The 20,333-nt window shown below is 44.1% G+C and overlaps 1 protein-coding gene and 1 long non-coding RNA gene across 2 annotated transcripts in view; both read right to left on the bottom strand.

Annotated features, from left to right (window-relative positions):
* Fbxo36 (F-box protein 36) overlaps positions 1-20,333 on the bottom strand; it is a 66,970-nt gene that overhangs the window by 10,929 nt on the left and 35,708 nt on the right. The window contains exon 2 of the mRNA XM_021650854.2: positions 12,296-12,404. Coding sequence (XP_021506529.1) covers positions 12,296-12,404 — 109 coding nt within the window. The remainder of the gene's footprint in view (positions 1-12,295; positions 12,405-20,333) is intronic.
* Positions 1,999-11,037, bottom strand: LOC132648111 (uncharacterized). Its single transcript, XR_009586488.1, has 2 exons — positions 10,928-11,037; positions 1,999-2,242 (listed from the first exon to the last, which is right to left on the bottom strand). It is a non-coding gene; the product is annotated as an uncharacterized LOC132648111 (long non-coding RNA).

The following is a 20,333-nucleotide window of genomic DNA, read 5'->3' as shown; positions in this document are numbered from 1 at the left end:
AGCCCACATTTGTCCTGTGCAAATGATTGCTGCTAAGAATGCTGGGCCTTTGCCAACAAGTGCTTCCTCACTGGGGATTACTGGTAGCCCCGTGCTTAACAGTAGCTCTGAGGAAGGAAGGATATTTTCCCATGTCTCAGGCTGATCTATCGTTCCATTATGAGCCACTGGGGAATATTTGTGTCTTTTGTTTGTTTGTTTTGCTTTGCTTTTAAGATTTCTTTATTATGTATACAGTGTTCTGCCTGAGGTCACCAGATCTCATTATAAGTGGCTGTGAGCCACCATGAGGTTCCTGGGATTTGAACTTAGGACCTCTGGAAGAGCAGCCAGTGCTCTTAACCTCTGAGCCATCTCTCCAGCCCCATATTTGTGTCTTTTAATGAAAGCAAATCTTCTTGAGTGTCCAGTATCAAATGTCCCTTCATCCAGCCACTTGCCCATAGTAGGGACACATACAACAGTAGTGCTGAGGAGCTAGACAATGGCTGTGGCTCACACATCCAACAAGCAGCCTTTTGCGGCTTGTCTGCTGCTTGGAGCCCCCTGCTCCGATGAACATAGCATTCCTGTCATGATAACGAGCAGCCTTGGGGCTGGAGAGATGGCTCAGAGGTTAAAGCACCAGCTGCTCTTCCAGAGGTCCTTAGTCCAATCCCCAGCAACCACATGGTGGCTCATACCCCTCTATAGGGAGATCTGGTATGCAGGCAAAATGCGGTATAAATAATAAACAGATCTTTAAAAAAAATAATGAGCAGCCTTCTCTAAGCCCCCCCCCAGAACAAATTTCCAGTAACACTCAACCTCAGTCAGATCCCCACCATGAAGAGCCCATAGGGTGTCTTCATGGGGGATGGCCACATCTGTAGGGTCCCTGCTGGGTGTTTCCAACGGAGGCAGCTGGCTCCTGGTGAGCCTTGCGAATCACCAGCATCTTTTCTCTGCACATTCCCCTAAGGTAAGTATGTCAAAGACTGAAGCAATCTCATCATCCTCTGGAGATCACCCTTGTATGAAGGGTAGTGATTGTTTGTTGATTGGTTTTTCAAGACAGGGTTTCTCTGTGTAACAGAGCCCTGGCTGTCCTGGACTCACTTTGTAGACTAGGCTGACCTCGAACTCACAGAGATCTGCCTACCTCTGCCTCAAGAGTGCTGGGATTAAAAGCATCGGCCCCACGCCTGGCTTGATTTTTTTTTTTAAGCTGTTAAGTCTCTGTTAATTTTTTTTTTAAAAAATTTAAAAAAAAGGGATATGTATAAAGTATTGCCAATTGCCACCTATTTGGTCTCAATGGGACCCACTTTGCCCCTCTTCCTATTACCCCCAGGCCAAACTGGGTACATTATGGGGTATTTTAGTGATGTGTGTACTGAGGATGTGGGCGTACAGGCATGGGAGGAGGGTACAAACTGCCCTGATGGGGGGGGGGGTGCAGAAAAGGCATCAATGCTGGCTCCTCCTCTAGCCAGAAGGGGCACACACTATTTTGATGAGGAAATGGACTTCGTCGCAGAAATAAGCAGGTCACTGCTATGTGCATTTTCTGCCTATGGTGCCAATCTTGTCCCAAACTGGGGAAACGGTGGTCGGACCAAAACTGAGCTGTGGGTTCTTCTCCATCTGGACTGCAGAGTAGGTGGGGAGAGGGCACAGTTCACTCGGATAGCTCGTGCCTAGAATGGTCAGTGTCCAAAACCAGTGGGTTCTCAGTCTGGCACTGAAGGAAAAAATTTTCAAATAGAAGAAAGGAAAAGACGGAAGAAAAGAAGTGGAAGGAACTAGAGGCCTGGACACACAGCTGTGGGTCACTCCCCTGGGCTGATGAAAGAGAATGGCACTGTAAGGTGAAAAGGAATTTTAAAAAGATTTCCCCTGTCATGCAAACACTGTCCTTGCCTGCAATTAGAAGCTGTGAGCGCTAGTCATCTAACAAATTGATTTCTCACCCTCTGGATCTCAGCAGTACCAATTCTGATTTTTCTGGACCACAGATTTTTTTAAAGTTTATTTATTTGTTTGTTTATTATATATACAGTGTTCTGCCTGCACGTATTCCTGCAGGCCAGAAGAGGGCACTAGACCTCATTATAGATGGTTGTGAGCCACCATGTGGTTGCTGGGAATTGAACTCAGGACCTTTGGAAAAGCAGCCAGTGCTCTTAACTGCTGAGCCATCTCTCCAGCCCTGGACCACTAATTTCAACACTTTCCTCTCAGCCCATCTCCTGTGCAGTGCCTGTGATAGAGAGAAGAAGATGGTCTGTGTTATTCATGGTATAACAGCACATTTGTACTTCATTCTCTAAGAAGGAATCTGCATGGATACATTGCCAGTGATTTTTTTTTTTTTTTAGCTCTGAGTTAATCCTTCCCACGCTACATACTGTCACAAACAACACAGCTCTCATCTTAAAGGCGGTAAGAGTTTATTTGGGAGCCATATCTGAGTGACCATGGCCTAGAAACACAGGTTTAGGTTAACCCAAATTCCTTTTCCAATGTGGGAGCAGTTTCTTTTTTTTTTTTTTTTTTTTTAAGGATTTATTTATTTATTACGTATACAGTGCCTGCAACCCAGAAAAGGGCATCAGATCTCATTACAGATGGTTGTGAGCCACCATGTGGTTGCTGGGAATTGAACTCAGGACCTCAGAAAGCGCACAGTGCCCCTAACCTCTGAGCCATCTCTCCAGCCCCGGGAGCAGTTTCTTTAAGTTTTATAGTTTTATAGAACAAAGAAAGTCATCAATCTAGGCAAGTTTAAAATACATTGATGACTATATCAGAGGTGATTACAGAAAGATGGAGGAAGCTTTTGTAGAGGCCTTAGATGTCTGATGACGTTCACAGCTTTTGAGCTGAGGGAACCTAAGTCTGCTAATCGACACATTCCAAACTAGTTTTATCTATTAGTCACAGGCTATAGGAATAGCTTCTGGAGCAAAACTAGTCCAAAATAGGGAAACTGGCCTGGACCTGTAACATTCCCACCTCTCCACACCACTGTCACTCTAATCAATCAGTTTCTTTAGTAAAAGAAACTTTTACTAAAAGCTTTTTTTCTGGGAATTCACCTTGACAGCAAAAAGAAAGAATTGTGAAGGGATGCAAGATTCAGTGACCTTAAAAATCTACAAACCCTCCCCCCTGCTATACACACACACACACATACACCACACATATACATACCCAAATAGACAGACATACACAAACACCACACACACACACATACATACATACATACATACACACACACACACACACACACAATAAATTTTTTTGTTAAAAATAAAATTTAGAGAAGAAATGAAGGCTGCAGCAGTTAAGATAATTTGCTGCTTTTCCAGAGGACCCGAGTTTGGTCTCCAGTACCACCACTCAGCCAGCTCATAACAGCCTGGAACTCCAACTCCAAGGGATCCAATGCCCTCTTCTGGCCTCCTCTGTCACCCACACACATGTAGCCTTTGTACACATAGACAGACAAATGGGCATACACATAAATAAAATAATAAAAACAAATATTTACTTGTGGCACAGGCCTTTAACCCAGTAGGAGGCAGAGGCAGGTGAATCTTTATGAGTTTGAGGTCAGGTTGGTCTACACACCAAGCTCCAGATCAGCCAACGCATCAAAGAGAGACCTTGTTTCCAAAAAATAATAAAAAAATAAATAAGTACATCTTAAAAAAATAATTTTAGGGCTGGAATGATGGCTCAGAGGTTAAGAACACTGGCTTCTCTTCCAAAGGTTCTGAGTTCAATTCCCAGCAACCACGTGGTGGCTCACAACCATCTATAATGAGATCTGGTGCTCTCTTCTGTCCTGCAGGCACACATGCAGGCAGAATACTGAATAAATAATATATAAATAAATCTTTTTTAATAATAATAATAATTTAAAAGGAGAAATGCAAGACTCCAGTTTTGATGCCCACAAACACTCTAGTTATGCAGAGACTGGCAGAAAGATAAGGGGGAGGGGACCTCAGAGACCAAAGCCACCTGGATAAACCAGGCCCTTGAATTGATTTTTTGGTTCTTCTCTATAAAAATGCTAATGGGGAAAGGATTGAGGAGGCCGATTCCACTGGGGCTCTCTAGCCTGAGGGCTTTATGAATAAGGTATTTTCAAGATGAAATTCTTGGGTTTGCCTCTGTGATGGGCAGCATGGTCTTTGTGCACTCCCCTCCTGCCCCAAAATGATCTGAAACACAGTATCCTGAGTTCAACTGACTCCTATTATTTTACTTTTTCTTATTAAAATTCCTTCCTCTCTACCTTCTTTCATCCCCATCTTTACGTAATTTAATAAATTAGGAGGTGAAGATGAAAGCATAAAACAGATGGTTATTTCATAAAAACATTTATAGTTTTGTTCTGTAAACTTATTTTATTTTTATTTTTTAAATGGGGTTGGGGTTGAAACAGGATCTTTTTATGTCACTTTGGCAGGCCTAAAACTACCTATGTAGATCAGACTGACTTCCAGCTCACTGAGATCCACTTGCTTCTGCTTCCCCAGTGCTGACATGATGGCATGGGCCACCATGCCCAGCTCTGCCTTGTAATTTTAGATATTTTAAAATGTTACTTGCAAGGGAAACAGTAGCTCACAAACAACAGACTAATGGAATGCTTGACATAAACAGACTCGATGTAGAAGCAAAAAGAGATGGGTCAGCTGTGTGGGAGGGGGGGGGTGAGTAGAAAAACGGCCAACATGATGGCTCCCTAAGGGGGAAGGTGTTCATTGTGGCTAAGAGAAAAAAGATCCAGAGGCATCTGGAGGAGTCCAGAACTGAGAGAAAAGTAGATCGGGCCTGGCCAGGGCTAGAGAAGCAAGAGACGGAGCATAGTGTGAGAGAAGTCAAGAAACGGCTGGAAGTAGCAAGTGAGGGCGCTCAGGAGGCTGAGGGGCAGGCAACCTGACACCAGCAGGACCGTACAGCAGAAAAAGTGATTTCTGAGTTCAGTCCCTGGGACACACATGATGAAAAGTGCCTCCCAGCACTCAGGAGGCAGCAACAGACGGATCTCTGTGAGTTCAAGGCCAGCCTGGTCTACAGAGTTGAGTTCCAGGACAGCCAGAGCTAAAACAGAGAAGAAACCCTGTCTCAAAACAACAAAAAACAAACAAACAAACAAACAAACAAACAAAAAACCAAAAAAAAAAGGAAAGAAAGAGAGCCAGTTCTCACAAACTGCCCTTTGACCTCCAGACTTGTGCTATGACTGTGCTGCAGATACACTTACACACTCACACATGTTTGCACACACAACATGCATACACATGTACACACATACACACAATGTAATAAACATTTTTAGATAAAAAATAAGATCCCTCTCACTTTTCAGTTCCCTGAATAATCAAGGAATGGAAATGAGTTTTGGTTGGGTTTGGGTTTCGTTGTTGTTGTTTTTTTGTTTTTTTTGTGACAGTATCTCTTTGTGTAGCCCTGGCTGTCCTAAAACTCACTATGTAGACCCGGCTGGCCTCAAACTCACAGGTCTTTTGCCTTGGCCTTCAAAGTACTGATATTAAAGGCTTGCACACCATGCTACCTATTCTGTGCTAACAACACAATCCTCTTCCTCCATACACTCAGCCCTCTCCAAACAATGCACCTAGCATCCGGCCCACATATATCTGTCTGCATGGACTCCCCTCTGAACAACGGGACAACCAAACTGTCTGTGGTCTACAGTATGCCCAATACTTGCTGGTCCCAGGATAGAAGGGCCAGTCCAGCCAGAGCTGGTTTTGGATGCCTGATCCATAAGGCAAACTGTGTCCTCAGGTAAACTTTCAGGGAGAATCCATTATTTACCACTTTATGACTAGGCAAAATTAAAATTATGAAATGCACATAATTCAAGTGAGAGAAATTATCCATAGAAAGGTGATTACATGACCTAATCTGTCAAACCAGAGAACCACATGCTGTTAATCAAACTCTTACTTCTTTTGACCCCAAAAGAGGAGACCCAAGCTGGGCACAGTGGCACATGCCTATAATCCCAGCACTCAGGGAGGCAGAGGCTAGCGGATCACTGAGTTCAAGGCTAGCCTGGTCTACAAAGTGAGACCAGGACAGCCATGGCTACACAGAGAAAGCCTGGCTGGGAAGAGAGAGACAGACACAGAGAGAGACCCAAGATAATTGTGGCCCTTGCCATGTGTGGTGGTGCATGTCTTTATTCCCAGCATTCCAGAGGCAGAGACAGGTAGATGTCTGTGAGTCTGAAGCCAGCCTGGTCTACAAATCGAGTTCCAGGACAGCCAGGGTTACACAGAGAAATCCTGTCTCAAGAAACCAAAATTATCATCGTCATCGTCGTCGTCGTCGTCTTCTTCTTCTTCTTCATCATCATCATCATCATACCTTGAGTACCTTCAGGATCAATTTTGATAGCGAGTTTCTGGTCTTTTTTTTTTTTTTAGGCTTCTTTTTTGTTTATATGCATCAGTACTTGCATGCCCACTTATATGTGTGCCACATGCCTGTCTGGTGCCCACAGAGTCCATAAGAAAGCAGCAGATCCCCTGAAACTGGAAGTAAGAAAGCCTGTGGGCCACCTTGCAAGTAACGTACCATTTCTTCAGCCCTGTGTTTCTGATCTTTAGGCTTTGCTACCTATGTGTGAGCATGCCATGTATGGAGTATCTACAGAAGCCAGAAGAGGGTTACGTTCCCATGGAGCTCAAGTTGAAGATGGTTAGAACTCAGAAACATACTCTTCACCTCTTCTCCTTTCTGTTTCTTCTTTGGTTAATAAACATGTCTGCTGACCTCCCCTGCCAAAGCTGCTTGCCTGCCTGCCTCTCTCTGTCTCTCTTTCTCTCTGTCTCTCTCCCCTTCCTTCCTTTTCTTTTCTTTCTTTAATTTTAAAATTTTATTTATTTATTTGTTATTTTGGTTTTTCAAGACAGGATTTCTCTGTGTAGCCTTGGCTGTCCTGGACTCACTTTGTAGACCAGGCTGGCCTCAAACTCACAGAGACCTGCCTGCCTCTGCCTCCATGAGTGCTAGGATTACAGGTGTTTTTCTTTCCTTTTCAAGACAGGGTTTCTCTGTAAAGCCCTGGCTATCCTAGAGCTCACTTTGTAGCCCATGCTATGAAGATCTACCTACCTCTGCCTCCTGAACGCTAAGCTTAAAGACATATGCCATCAAGCCCTGCACTCTCTCCTCTCTCTCTCTTTCCTTTTTAAAATTTTTATTTATGTATGTCTCTGCACCATGTGCACATAGTACTTAAAGAAGCCAGCAGAGGACATCAGGTCCCCTGGAACTGGAGTTACAGTGGGTTATGAATGGTTTTGTGGGTGCTGGGAATCAAACCTGAGTTTTCTGGAAGAGTAGCCAGTGCTTTAACAGCTGAGCTAACTCCTCAGCCCCAGCTATCTGTGTTCTTGAATCCTAACTCAAACCTTGTTTTATTCATCTGCCTCCTCCCGGCCATTGCCAGTATTTAGAGCTCACCTACCCTTTGACTTTTCTCTCAAGCCTAATAAAATTGTCCTTGAGTTTCCTTCAGAGTCCATTTTTGAAATTCTTTTTATCAATGAGAGTAAGCCTGCCAATGAAAACCAAGATTCTTCAGTAACACACTCCTAGCTAGATTCTTCTCAGGACGAGGAACAGAGTCGTCAAGATCTCCTTCAGTAACACCTGTTAATGCAAAACCATAACTGCAACCTCAGAGAATAGCACTGTTTATTCTGAAGTCAAATATTGAGGGAGGACAGGTTCAGGTTGCTCCAGATTTTGTGTTCTTTTTTAAATAATATTTTATTTGTGTGGGTGTTTTGCCTATATTTATGTCTGCAGCATGTATGTGTAGTGCCCATGGAAGCCAGAAGAGGGCAGTGGATCCCCTGGAACTGGAGCTAGAGACAGTTATGAGCTGTCTTGTGCAGGCTGGGAATTGAACCTGGGTCCTCTGGAAGAGGAGCCAGTGCTCTTAACCCCTCAGCCTTCTCTGCAGCACTTCAAATGCCGTGTTCTAACATAACATTTTCATTAAGGTTTTAGATTAACAGGACAAAGGAAGTCATCTATCAATGTTTTTTTCAAATATGCTGGTGGGAACATCATTCACGTGGGTGACAGCAAGGTGCAGGGGTAGAAGGGCAAGGAAATTCTGCTACACACAGCAAAAACTATCTGAGGCCATTCTCAGTAAGTTGTTGAAGCGCACTGGTTTCTGAAGTTAATATATTCCAAAAGGTTTCACAGGCAGCTCACATCCAGCCATGTATAACCACAGCGCCAGGCAACCTGAGGGCCTATTTTGGACTTTGGTAGAACTTGTACTCACACATGCACAAACCCGCATGTCAACACAAACATATAATTAAAAATGAAATACTTAAAAAATAAAATAAAATAATGGGGGTCTGGAGAGCTGGCTCAGCGGTTAAGAGCATTGACGGGGGCTGGAGAGATGGCTCAGAGGTTAAGAGCACTGTCTGCTCTTCCAGAGGTCCTGAGTTCAATTCCCAGCAACCACATGGTGGCTTACAACCATCTATAATGAGATTCGGTGCCCTCTTCTGTCATGCAGATGTATATGCAAAATAGAGCACTCATATGTAAAATAAAGAAATAAAAACATTAAAAAAAAAAAAAGAGCATTGACGGCTCCTCCAGAGGTCCTGAGTTCAATTCCCAGCAACCACATGGTGGCTCACAACCATCTGTAATAGAATCTGATTCCCTCTTCTGGTGTGCATGAAAACAGTGTTCATATACATAAAAAAATAAATATTAAAATAAAATAATGATGTCTAAAAAAATGAACTAAGCCAGGAGTATTCTTGAACATCTTTACTCCAAGCATTTAGGAGCCAGAGGTAGGTAAATCTCTATTTAGCAAGTTTCAGGATAGCGAAGACTATCCTGACGACCCTGCCAAAAAAGAAAAAGAAAGAAAGAAAGAAAGAAAGAAAGAAAGAAAGAAAGAAAGAAAGAATTATCTTAAATAATTCATAAGGTATTTATTTACTGAGCTGTGGACAAGCCATTGTTCTGAGTGGCACCAAAGACCCATCAACAAGCAACATTCCTACCACAGTAAAGTGGACAAGAAACAAACAGCTGGACGCACAGTGTCTCCTTTGACAAGAAGTATGTGGGCGTCAGTTGGTGTCCAGAGAAAGGCTGTGATTTTCTGTCTAATGGGTCAAGAGAGCTAATAAGTCTGTGCATTATTCAGCACAGACTGAATAATGGGCAAGCCAATGGGGACATCCCAGAAAAATGTCCCTTTTGTGTTTGTTTCTTTTTAAAATGGGGTCTCTTGAGGTTGAGGTTGGGACTGTGTCACTGTGTCATCTAAGGTCTTGAAAAAGCTGGAAGATCTACCTTCAAGAAAGCTTGGAGGCTGGAGAGATGGCTCAGAGGTTAAGAGCACTGGCTGTTCTTCCAAAGGTCCTGAGTTCAATTCCCAGCAACCACATGGTGGCTCACAATGGTGTATAATGAGAACCGGTGCCCTCTTCTGGTGTGCAGGCACAAATGCAGGCAGAACACTGTATATATAATAAATAAATAAATCTAAAAGAAAAACCCTCAAGGTTGGGGCTGGAAAGATGGCTCAGTAGCTAAAAGCACTGTCCTGAGTTCAATTCCTATCTCTATTGGAATCTAATGCCCTCTTCTGGCATGTGGGTGTACATGCAGATAGAGCCTCATACGTAAAATAAATAAATCTTGAAAGAAAGAAAGAGAGAAAAAGAGAGAGAAAGAAAGAAAAAAGAAAGAGAGAAAGAAAAAGAAAAAAGAGAGAAAGAAAGAAAGTTGCTGGGTGGTGGTGGCAGTGCACACCTTTAATATACATATATATATGTATATATTATATGTATATAATTTATACAATTGATATAATTTAATTTATATTGTCTAATAATACATTATATGTAAATCAAAATATATAATTGTGTGTATGTGTGTGTGTGGGTGTGTGTATGTGTGTATGTGTGTGTGTGGGTGTGTGTATGTGTGTGTGTGGGTGTGTGTATGTGTGTGTGTGGGTGTGTGTATGTGTGTATGTGTGTGTGTGGGTGTGTGTATGTGTATATGTGTGTATGTGTGTGTGTGGGTGTGTGTATGTGTGTATGTGTGTGTGTGGGTGTGTGTATGTGTATATGTGTGTATGTGTGTGTGTGTGTGCGTGTATGTGTATGTGTGTGTGTGTAGGCCACAGGACAACTTATAGGAGTCAGTTTTCTCCTTCTACCATGTGGAATTCAAGTCATCAAGACTGGTGGCAGGCACTGTTGCCCCGTGACTCCTCTGCCGGAAGGTATATTTGGATAGTGGATACACTGGTGAGCAGACACTCATGTGGATTGATCATGGGCACATTTACATGACTACTAGAGTGTGGTATTTAGAGAAGTTCAGAGGAGAGATACTTAGGACTTAGCCTCTTTTAAGATTTATTTATTTATTTATTATGCAATGTTCTGTCTGCATGTATATCTGCACACCAGAAGAGGGCACCAGATCTCATTATAGATGGCTGTGAGCCACCATGTGCTTGCTGGGAATTGAACTCATGACCTCTGGAAGAGTAGCCAGTGCTCATAACCTCTGAGCCCTCTCTTTAGCCCAGGACTTGGCCTCTGTGAAGATCACTTTTAAATGTTTATTTCTTATTTTTATTTTGTGTGTGTGTGTATACATATCACATGTGTGCCTGTTCATGTAGGCCAGAAAGAGGAATTGGATCCCTCGTAATGTAATGGGAATTGAAGGATATTGAGAGCCATCTGACATGAGTGCTGGGAACTGAACTTGGGTCCTCTGCAAGGGCAGAAAGTATTCCTCACCGCTTGGCCATCTCTCCAGCCCTATGGATGAATGGCACTGAAAGCCAGTGATTGAACCAGGCAGTGGTGGAGCATACCTTTAGTCCCAGCACTGGGGAGGCTTCAGAAATAGGTGGATCTTTGGATTCAAGACCACTCTGGTCTACAGGGCAATTTCTAAGACAGCCAGGGCCACACAGAGAAACTCTGTCTTAAGAAACAACAAGAAAAAAGGAAGGAAGGAAGGAAGGAAGGAAGGAAGGAAGGAAGGAAGGAAGGAAGGAACAAGCTAGAGATTGAACCAAATTGAACCAAAATCCCTTAGGTCAATAATTATAGACAGTGGAAGGGCACAGACAGGTTTGAACTCCCACTCCCGTCATCCTGATCTGAAGACTAAGAAGCCAGTAAGGGAGAGGAACAAGGTCACAGGACAGAAAATACCACATCCTTGCTAAGTACTGCTGAAAGGTCCAGGCAACTAGACAACTAGAGTGGTTTGTTCAGATCCTCTGCCAGGATGCCTGCATGAGGAAATCTTGTAGAGAGGAGACCAAAAAAAAAAAAAAAAAAAAAAAAAAAAAAAAAAAAAAAAAATTACAGCAAACAATAATTAAGAGCTGATTATATATAATGCCAAGCAAGTCACGGAAGGCTCAAGATGACCAAATGAAGTAACCATGAATTATCCCCAGCCCAGCACAAGGAAACTGACTCACAAAGGGGCTGAGCTGTCACTGTGCTCACATACCTGGCTAGTGGCAGCACTGAGGCGCCAGCTGGCTGAATGACACCAGAGCCCTGCTAGGTATAGCTATGAGCTCCCTCTCCCTCTTCCTCCCTCTCCACTCCCCCAGGAGAAGTCTTTCTGCAGGGGTCTCCAAGAGGGGAGGGTGGAGATGAGCAAAATGAGGATGGGAGCGGCCTGCGAGTCACATGGGAGCACAGCCTTGGTGCGTCATCAGCCGCTTCCGGCTGGGCTCTTCAGTGACACGCTACCTTTGAGTCACCCACATGCCCATGACTAACCCCAGCACACTCAGTGTACTTGGGTAGACTCACACCTTTGGTCTGTGACGATGGCTGTCCTATGTGGGATAAACAGCCATTTCTTCACACCTCCCCCAGAAAATGGCACAGCACTGGGATGCATGAGACCCCATCTCAAAAAAAAAAAAAAAAAAAAAAAGGTAATTATATGGGTGTCAGCGAAGGCTATTGCTCACAGAGGCCAGGAGAGGTCACTGGACTCCAGGGAGCTGGAGTTAACAGGCAGCTGTAAGCCCCTCCTCCCACAGGTGCTGGGAACTAAGTGAGCAGTACACGCTCTTAACCACTAAGCCATCTCTCCAGAACTCAAAAGTAAAACTCAAATCCAACGTTCTATTATTTCTAAGGATATAACTGCGCAAGTATGGAGTGCGTGACACAGCTCTGTCACATGCGCTGGGGTGTGACCTCCTCACCTTGCAGAGAAGAGTTTTCTAAGAAGTCTTCGTGGGTTTCCTTTGTCTCTCCAGGTTTTGCTGACCGAAACTCACTTCTTAGGGAAATCTTCCACCATCTGAAGATGATCTGCAATTAAACAAGGGTTGGTGGAAGTTAAAATTTTACTCTTAATTCTGGCAGTTCAGTTTAGGATGTTTTATTTTTGAGACGGGGTCTCATGTAGCCCAGGCTAGGCTTGAACTCCTGTCTCTGTGTACCAAGTGCTGGCAGGCATGATCTACCGTGCCTGCCTTAAACTTCGGGTTTTGGGAGGTGCCTGTGGCACACACATTGGACTATGTCCCCAATATCAGCGTTGACTTCATACTGTGAAGGAAATGTCTGGGCATCAGTGAACATTCCCTTAGAGATCAGTGTTAATAAAGATTGTAGTGCTGGAAGGAGCTTTAAGATCTCTCAGGCCACTGGGGCTGCAGAGGTGGGCCAGTGGTTAAGGGCACTGGTTACTCTCCCATAGGACCAGGGTTAATTCCTAACGTCTACGTAGCGGCTAAGAACCATCTGTAACTCCAGTCCCCGGACACTGCATGCGTGTGGTGCAGACGTGAGGCAGCACACAGGGGATGACACAGGGCGCTCTCACAGGCAGTCCCTGCATCTCCCCACCTCCACTGGGCTTTCACTGCGTTCCGTCTTGTTTTGCTCTTTGACCTCCCCAGCTCTAGGCTGAGCTTTACTTTTGTCAGGGTTTTTAGACCAGATTCCACGATGACCTACTTTCTGGCTTTAAAAAAAAAAAAAAAAGAAAAAAAAATGTTCCTTTGGTTAGTTTCAATGCCTTTCATCTCTCTAGGCTTATGCCTTACAGAAACCCTATGGCTGTCACTGTACTGGTGGTGCTGAAGGGAAGGTTCTGTAAGTAAGATATTTAAAATGCTACAGACTCTGTGCCACTCTCTCTTAATTTTTTTTTTTTTTTAATTTTGCTTTTGTTACTTTTACGTGTGAGAATGCTTTGCATGTGGCCTGTGCATCACTTGCATGCTCGGGCCGACAGGGGCCAGAGGAAGGAGTTCAAGCCCTGGACCTGGAGCTACAGAAAGTTGTGAGTTGCCAAGTGAGTGCTAGAAACTGAACCATACCCATAAATCCAGCCCTCAAATAGAGGCAGGAGGATCCGAAATTCCAAGTCATCTTCAGCTTTGTAGAGTGTGAAGGCAGCTGTGCCCTCTGGGAAGAAATAAATCTCAAGTATACAATGATTTAAGGCTATAAAACACCAAAAATAAAATGATGTAAAGGAGCTGGGTGCAGTGGCACATGCCCGTAAACTCTGCCTCAATAAATAGATAGATAGATAGATAGATAGATAGATAGATAGACAAATCACCAAACCATAATAATAATAATAATGTAAAGAATGTAAAATTCCTCTTATTTGAAACAGGATCTCAAAAAAATTTTTGCTTTGGTCTTTTGAGACAGGGTTTCTCTGTGTAGCCCTGGCTGTCCTAGAACTCATTTTGAAGACCAGGCTGGCTTCAAACTCACAGAGATCTACCTGCCTCTGCCTCCTGAGTGCTGGGATTAAAGGAGCACGCCACCGCTGCCTGGCTTACCCTCAAAATGGTAGCTGAGGGTGACCTTGAACATCTGGTCCCCACCTTCCTCTCCCAGATGCTGGGGTTGCAGACCTGCACCCCTCCACTAATGCCATTTTTTTTCTTCTTTTCCTCACCCGAGACAAGGCTGCAGTACTAGTTGGCCCTAGCTGGCCCGGAACTTGCTATACAGATCAGGCTGGTCACACAGCCACAGAGCCAACCGGCCTGCTTCTGCCTGCCTGGTGCTGGGATTAGAAATTTATGCCACCTCATCGGGATTTTTTTCCTGGGACTTGTTTTGTAGACTAGGCTGGCCTTAAATTCACAGAGATCCACCTGCCTCTGCCTCCCCACTGCTGAGTGCTAGGATTAAAAGTGTTTGCCACCACACCTGGCTTTCTACCTCTGGCTTTTTAAAAGCCTTTTTTTTTTTTTTTTTTGACTTTTTGACTTTTTGACTTCTTGACAGAAGGCCTCACATGGCCCAGGGTGGCCTCCAACTAGCTGTTGATTGCCTTGACTCCTTGTTATCTAACTCCTGATTTTCTTGCCCCCATCTCCCTAGTGCTGGTCTGACAGGTGTACATAATAAACACTAGGTGTTTTTTTGTTTGTTTTTTGAGACTTTGTCTAGCCTCGAAGCCCTGACTGGCCTGGAACTCACTGTGTAGACTACCTGGCCTCAGACTCACAAAGATCTGACTGCCTTGGTCCCTGGAGTGCTGGGATTAAATTTGTGTGCCATTATCCATTATGCCTGGCTAAGTTTATTTTTTTGGGACAAAGGATATGTAGCCCAAGCTAGCCCAGAACCCAGAATGTAGTACAAGCTGGCCTCAAACTGAGAGCAATCTTCTTGCCTCTGCCTCCTAAATGCTGGTATTTCAAGAATGTACCATTGTGCTCAACTTGCCCCAATCTTATTAATGGACCTAAAGTCTGTACCTGAACAAACTGAGAAATGTTTCACAGATTTGAAACCCACATTTCATTAAAAGAAAAGCACTCCTTCCCAAATTAATAGAAATAGAATACCAATGAATATTGTCTATTTTGTTGTTTTTGTTTTTTCGAGACAGGGTTTCTCTGTGTAGCCTTGGCTGTCCTGGACTTGCTTTGTAGACCAAGCTGGCCTCCAACTCACAGTGATCTGCCTTCCTCTGTCTCCCTGAGCATTGGAATTAAAGGCACCACCACACACAGCTTATTTGTCCGTTTTGTTTTTTTAGGGCACCAAATTATTGCCAATTCATAAGGTAAAATAAATGGATGGAAGTCCTGGGATAGCCAAAGAGTTAGAGAATTGGTAGACAAGGAAATCTCTCCAAAAGGACAGCTCACATTGTCAAATGCTGTTGGGGTGGTGGTTTACCCTTGTATTGGGGAGGCAGGAGGCAGGAGGAATTCCAGCCTGGATTACTGAGTTAAACTACTTAGCTGGACTACTGTCTTTAACCTACACCCAGCAAAAACAGAAACAAACAAGCACACACACAAAACCCCAAACACCTCAGAGCCTAACGCTGCACCAAGGAGTTCTCAAGTTGCTCAGACCTACTTAGCTAAATGTTAACCAGAAGGGGCTAGAGAGAGCGCAGAGCTCAGGAGTGCTTGATCCCTCCCAGAGGACCTGAGTTAGGTTCCCAGAACCCACAGGGGAGACTTACAATCGCCTGTAACTCCAGATCCAGGATATCTAACGCCCTCTCTGGCCTCCTCCAGGCTCTCTCAGGCATATATCCACACAACACATGCCCACAAATAAAAAGTTAGTTATTTAGTTACTTATGTTTTTTCAAGACAGGGTTTCTCTGAGCAGTCTTGACTGTCCTGGACTCACTCTGTAAACCAGGCTGGCCTCCAACTCACAAAAATCCAACTGCCTCTGCCACTCAAGTGCTGGGATTAAAGGTATGTGCCACTACTGTCTAAATATAAAAATAAAAAAATAAATCTTAAATTAAAGAAAAATTAAGTGAGTCAGGTACTCACATTTTATTACACATGCCTGTAATCCCAGCACTCCTAGAGGCAGAGGCAGGCAGCTCTCTGTTCCAGACCAGTGTGGTCTACAAAGCAAGTCCAGGACAGCGAAGGCTACACAGAGAAACCCTGTCTTGAAAAACAAACAAACAAAAATTATCAGTGATTTTAGTTGTATTTCTCTTCCTTTTTGAAGAGAGCCCACTATGTGGCCCTGGCTGACCTGGCTAGCCTGAAGTTCACAGAGATCCACCTCTCCTTGCCTCCTCAGTGTTGGATTATAGGCATGAGCCACTAGGCCCTGCCTGTATGTTTATTTATTTGAGAAATAAATCTTTAATTGAAACACAAAAAAATGAACCAGAAGAGCCAGACAGGGTAGCACAAACCCGTAAAGTCAACATTTGTGGCAGTACTGATAGGAGGACTAGGAGTTCAAAGTTGCCCTCAACTATACAGGGAGCTTGATTTTGAGGTCAAACAAAGCTACACCAGACTGTTTCAAAACAAGCTGGTTGTGGTGGCAATTATTTTTTGTTTGGTTTGGTTTTGGTTTTGGTTTTTCCAAGGCAATGTTTTTCTGAGTATGTTAGCTGTCCTGGAACTCTGCAGACCAGACTGCACTTGAACTCAGAGATCTGCCTGCCTCTGCCTCACAAGTGCTAGGATTAAAAATATGATCACCACCTCCTGGAAGAGGTGCATACTTGAAGCTCAGTACTTGGCAGAGGCAAGTGGATCTCCGTGAGTTAGAAGCTATCCTGCTGTATATACAGCAAGTTCCTAAATAAGAAAGGAGTCCTAAACAGACCATAAATGGCGTGAATACAATTAGCTATGCTTCTACTTCAAAGCTAAAAACAAAAACAACAAACAAACAAACAAAAAACTAAACGTTAAATTTGTGGTAATAAATGTAGTTAACAACATGATGGCACATCCTGGTAATTCTAGCACTCAAGAAACTGGCAGGAGGATAACTGGTCAGTTTGCTATCAGCCTATGCTACAGTCTCAGAAAACAAAATAAAAAATAAACAGAGGAAGCTAGTGTGCACACTTCTCACATTCCTTTGCACACTTGTTCCCCCCGCCCCCAAGTTTTATTTGAACTCACTCTGTAGACCAGAGTGGTCTTGAACTCAGAGCTCCAACTGCCTCTGCCTCTGGAGAGCTGGGATTAAAGGCATGTGGCACCTTAGCCCAGCTTCACACACTAATTCTTTTTTATTTTTTATTTTTTTTATTTATTGCAGTTTACTCACTTTGTATCACAGCTGTAGCCCCCTCCCTCGGCCCCTCCCAATTCCACCCTTTCTCCCTGTTCTCCCATACACTAATTCTTAAGGCTGTCCTTCCCACAGCCAGCTCCTCCCACTTTCTTGAACCTTCTGGTTCTTCTGTGTAGACGTCTGCTCACATTATGTTCAGGAATTAGAGACCCCAGCCTCCTCTTGATTGACTCTGCTAAGGCAGCTAGATGGGCAACTAGCAGACCTGGAAGCCACTGATGATGGCCTTTGTCTGGTAATTTTTGTCCTCTGACTACTTCTCCCTCTCTCTGGGTCACTTTTTTCTCCCTAGTTTACCTCAGACTGCAGGAATTAGGAGCCCTGCGGGCTCACACCCATGGAGCCAAGCCTCCTGCTCTTCTCCCAAACAGTAGCAATTACCTGCTGATAAGACCTAATTACCCCATTCTCTGATTCCCCAGTACCAGCTGAAGCAGACTGTAGAAGACAACAGCCCCATCTCAGCAGGAAGACTACTGACCACCGGACCTCCACGACCTCCACGACCTCCACGTCTGGAGAAAAGATTCTGCTTCAAGTAATGCAAGAGAAAATGGGGGGCCTGTGTGTGTGCTACCTGGTACTTCGCTAGACACACAGCAGCAGCCAGTGCATGTGTCACAGTCCGCTTCTCCTTACTCTAGAGAGCTATCTGAAGGCATAGGGTACATGCCTGTAATCCAGAGGAGACCCTGCCTAGAAACAAGATGAAACAAAAAGCATAAATTTTGAAGAGGGCTGGAGAGAGGGCTCAGCAGTTAAGAGCACTGCCTGCTCTCCCAGAGGCCCTGAGTTCAATTCCCAGCAACCACATGGTGGCTCATGACCATTTCTAACAAGGGCAGATTCCTTTACTAGGCTTGAACACAGAGCCCTCATATACATAAAATACTTGAATAATCTTAAAAAAAATTTTTTTTTGAGGACTCAGCTGGGTGGTGGTATTGCAGGCCTGTAATCCCAGCACTCAAGAGATGAGTTCGAGGCCTGCCTGGTCTACAAACTGAGTCCAGGATAGCAAAGGCTACACAGAAAAACCCTCTCTTGAAAAAACAAGAAAAAACAAACAAAAAAAAAATTAATAACAACAATAGAAGACTGCACCACTTTAGCCATTTTATTATAGTATGAGAGTCTGTAAAACCTTTTGGCCACCATTCCAGTTCCAGTGCCCTGGTGAATTAATGTTCCTTATTCTTCTGAGTAAAAAAAAAAAAAGAAAAAAAAAGGTGCTGGAGATAGCTCTAGCTGCCCTTTGACCTCCACACACACCTGTGGAATGTGTCCTTCTCTTCCCCAGAGGTGATTCTATAACTTTCTTGGCAGGAAGTTTGTCTGTGTTTTTTTTTTTGTTTGTTTGTTTGTTTGTTTTGTTTTTTTAAGATGTTTTAAAAAGTGTGTGTGTAATTATGCCTGTAAGTGGGAATGCACACTCACTGGCTGGTTCCTGTGGAGGCAGAAGGGGGGGGGGTCAGATTTCCCTTACTGGAGTTGCAGACCCTTCAAAGGGGCCTGAAGGGAATTTTGGGAAGGGACTCCAGTCCTCTGAAAGGACAGCAAGTGCTCTTAACTGATGAACTACCTCTCCGGCCACCCACCCCACCCTCATGCCCCCATTGAAAGACAGTTTAAAGAAACACTTGTGTCCCCTTCTTATGGCTTCCAGACAACTGAAACAACGGAATCTTAAGAAACTGGAAATTCCCAGCAATCTCTTGGTGGAAATGGCTGAGGTCCTAGCACAGACAAAACCTGTCATGGGAGAAAAATACTTGTTTCTCAGAAGACCTCGATGGAGACTCTGGAGCTGACATAACCGGTGACTGACAACCCATAGTTGTGCATTCTTCTTACTTTCTACTTAAATCTCATGTAAACACCCTGAAGACAAACCGGGTTGGGGTAGAGGTAGGGGTGTCACTGGATCTCTTTTTTCTTTTCCCAGTGTTTGCTTTTCACTACTACTTGCTAACTTAGTTAATGTCCAGCGCTGGCTCTGACTTTGACTCCAGTAACAAGGGCAGGGTCCACTCAGCTTTACCGAAAGGGATTACTGACTTACTCAACTCCACTCTCAAACTAGCTGAAAAGAAAATCACAGAGGACGTCCCCGTCCCCCAGGACCCAGAAGAAACTCAGCTTCATCCCACCCCACCCACAAAAAAAAAAAAAAAAAAAGCCATTTATGATGGCACAAACCTGTAATCCCAGCACTCTGGGAGGCAGAGGCAGGTAGATCACTATGAGTCTACAAAGTGAGTCTGGGGCAGTCAAGGCTACACAGAGAAACCCCTGTCTCAAAAAGAAAAAAAAAAAAAAGAAAGAAAGAAAAAGAAGAAAAACAGAAAGAAAAGCTCAACTCCTTTTCTCTTATCAGACTCTAGGTTCTCCCCAGAAATCCTCAAGTTTGATGGTTCAGAGATTAAGGAGGCTCCCAGCATCTTTTAACCAATCTATGGTTTATGGTAGATATTCTGAAGACCCCCACCATTTACCCATAGATTGGTTTCAAATATTTAAAGTTACTAGGCTTCTCGATGTCAAGTAGTGGGTGAGGAAGTTTCCCCAAGGCAGGACTGAGAGACCAAAGCATGTATGGGCGGAGAAAGAAGACAAGAAACTGAGAGGACAAGTGCGGAAGCAAGCCTAAATGTTAGCCAGGACCGATAGAGCCCTGTATAATACCGCTACTATGGAGACTGAGGCAAGAGAATTGCGTTAGATCCCAAGAAGCTCCTTTTCTCATAATAAGCTGGCATTTAGACAAAAGCAAGCATTCCCTCAGGGACTTAAGATAGTCCCCACTTGCTAAAAGGAGTCATTCTCCTTATCTCTGGCAGAGGGACTTAGGGCTTTTGCTTGAGGTGCCTGTTTAACAAATCAAAGCTGAGGCTGGCAGCTGGTCTCAGAAGCATCACTATCTGGCTCCTCAGCACTTCTCATCACACTCCTACCCTGACTCTTTCCAGCGTCTCTTCCCTCACCCCAGCTTCTCCAACCCCTTTATAACCTCGGCCATTTTGGCTACTGGTTTCTTGGCCTCCTGCCCTCTTGGCTTCTGGCTGGCCCTGCTCCTGGATTTCTCTTGGCCTGAGGTTCCTCTCTTGGCCTCTTGGTCTCCTGGTGCTCTCTTGGCTTCTGCTTCCTCCCTCTCCCTCTCTCATCCCCTCTTCCCTG

The sequence above is a fragment of the Meriones unguiculatus genome, chromosome 15 (genome assembly GCF_030254825.1).
Source record: "Meriones unguiculatus strain TT.TT164.6M chromosome 15, Bangor_MerUng_6.1, whole genome shotgun sequence".
Classification (NCBI taxonomy): Eukaryota; Metazoa; Chordata; class Mammalia; order Rodentia; family Muridae; genus Meriones; species Meriones unguiculatus.
Note: the sequence above shows the minus strand (reverse complement) of the source record. Positions and strands in the feature narration are given on the sequence as shown.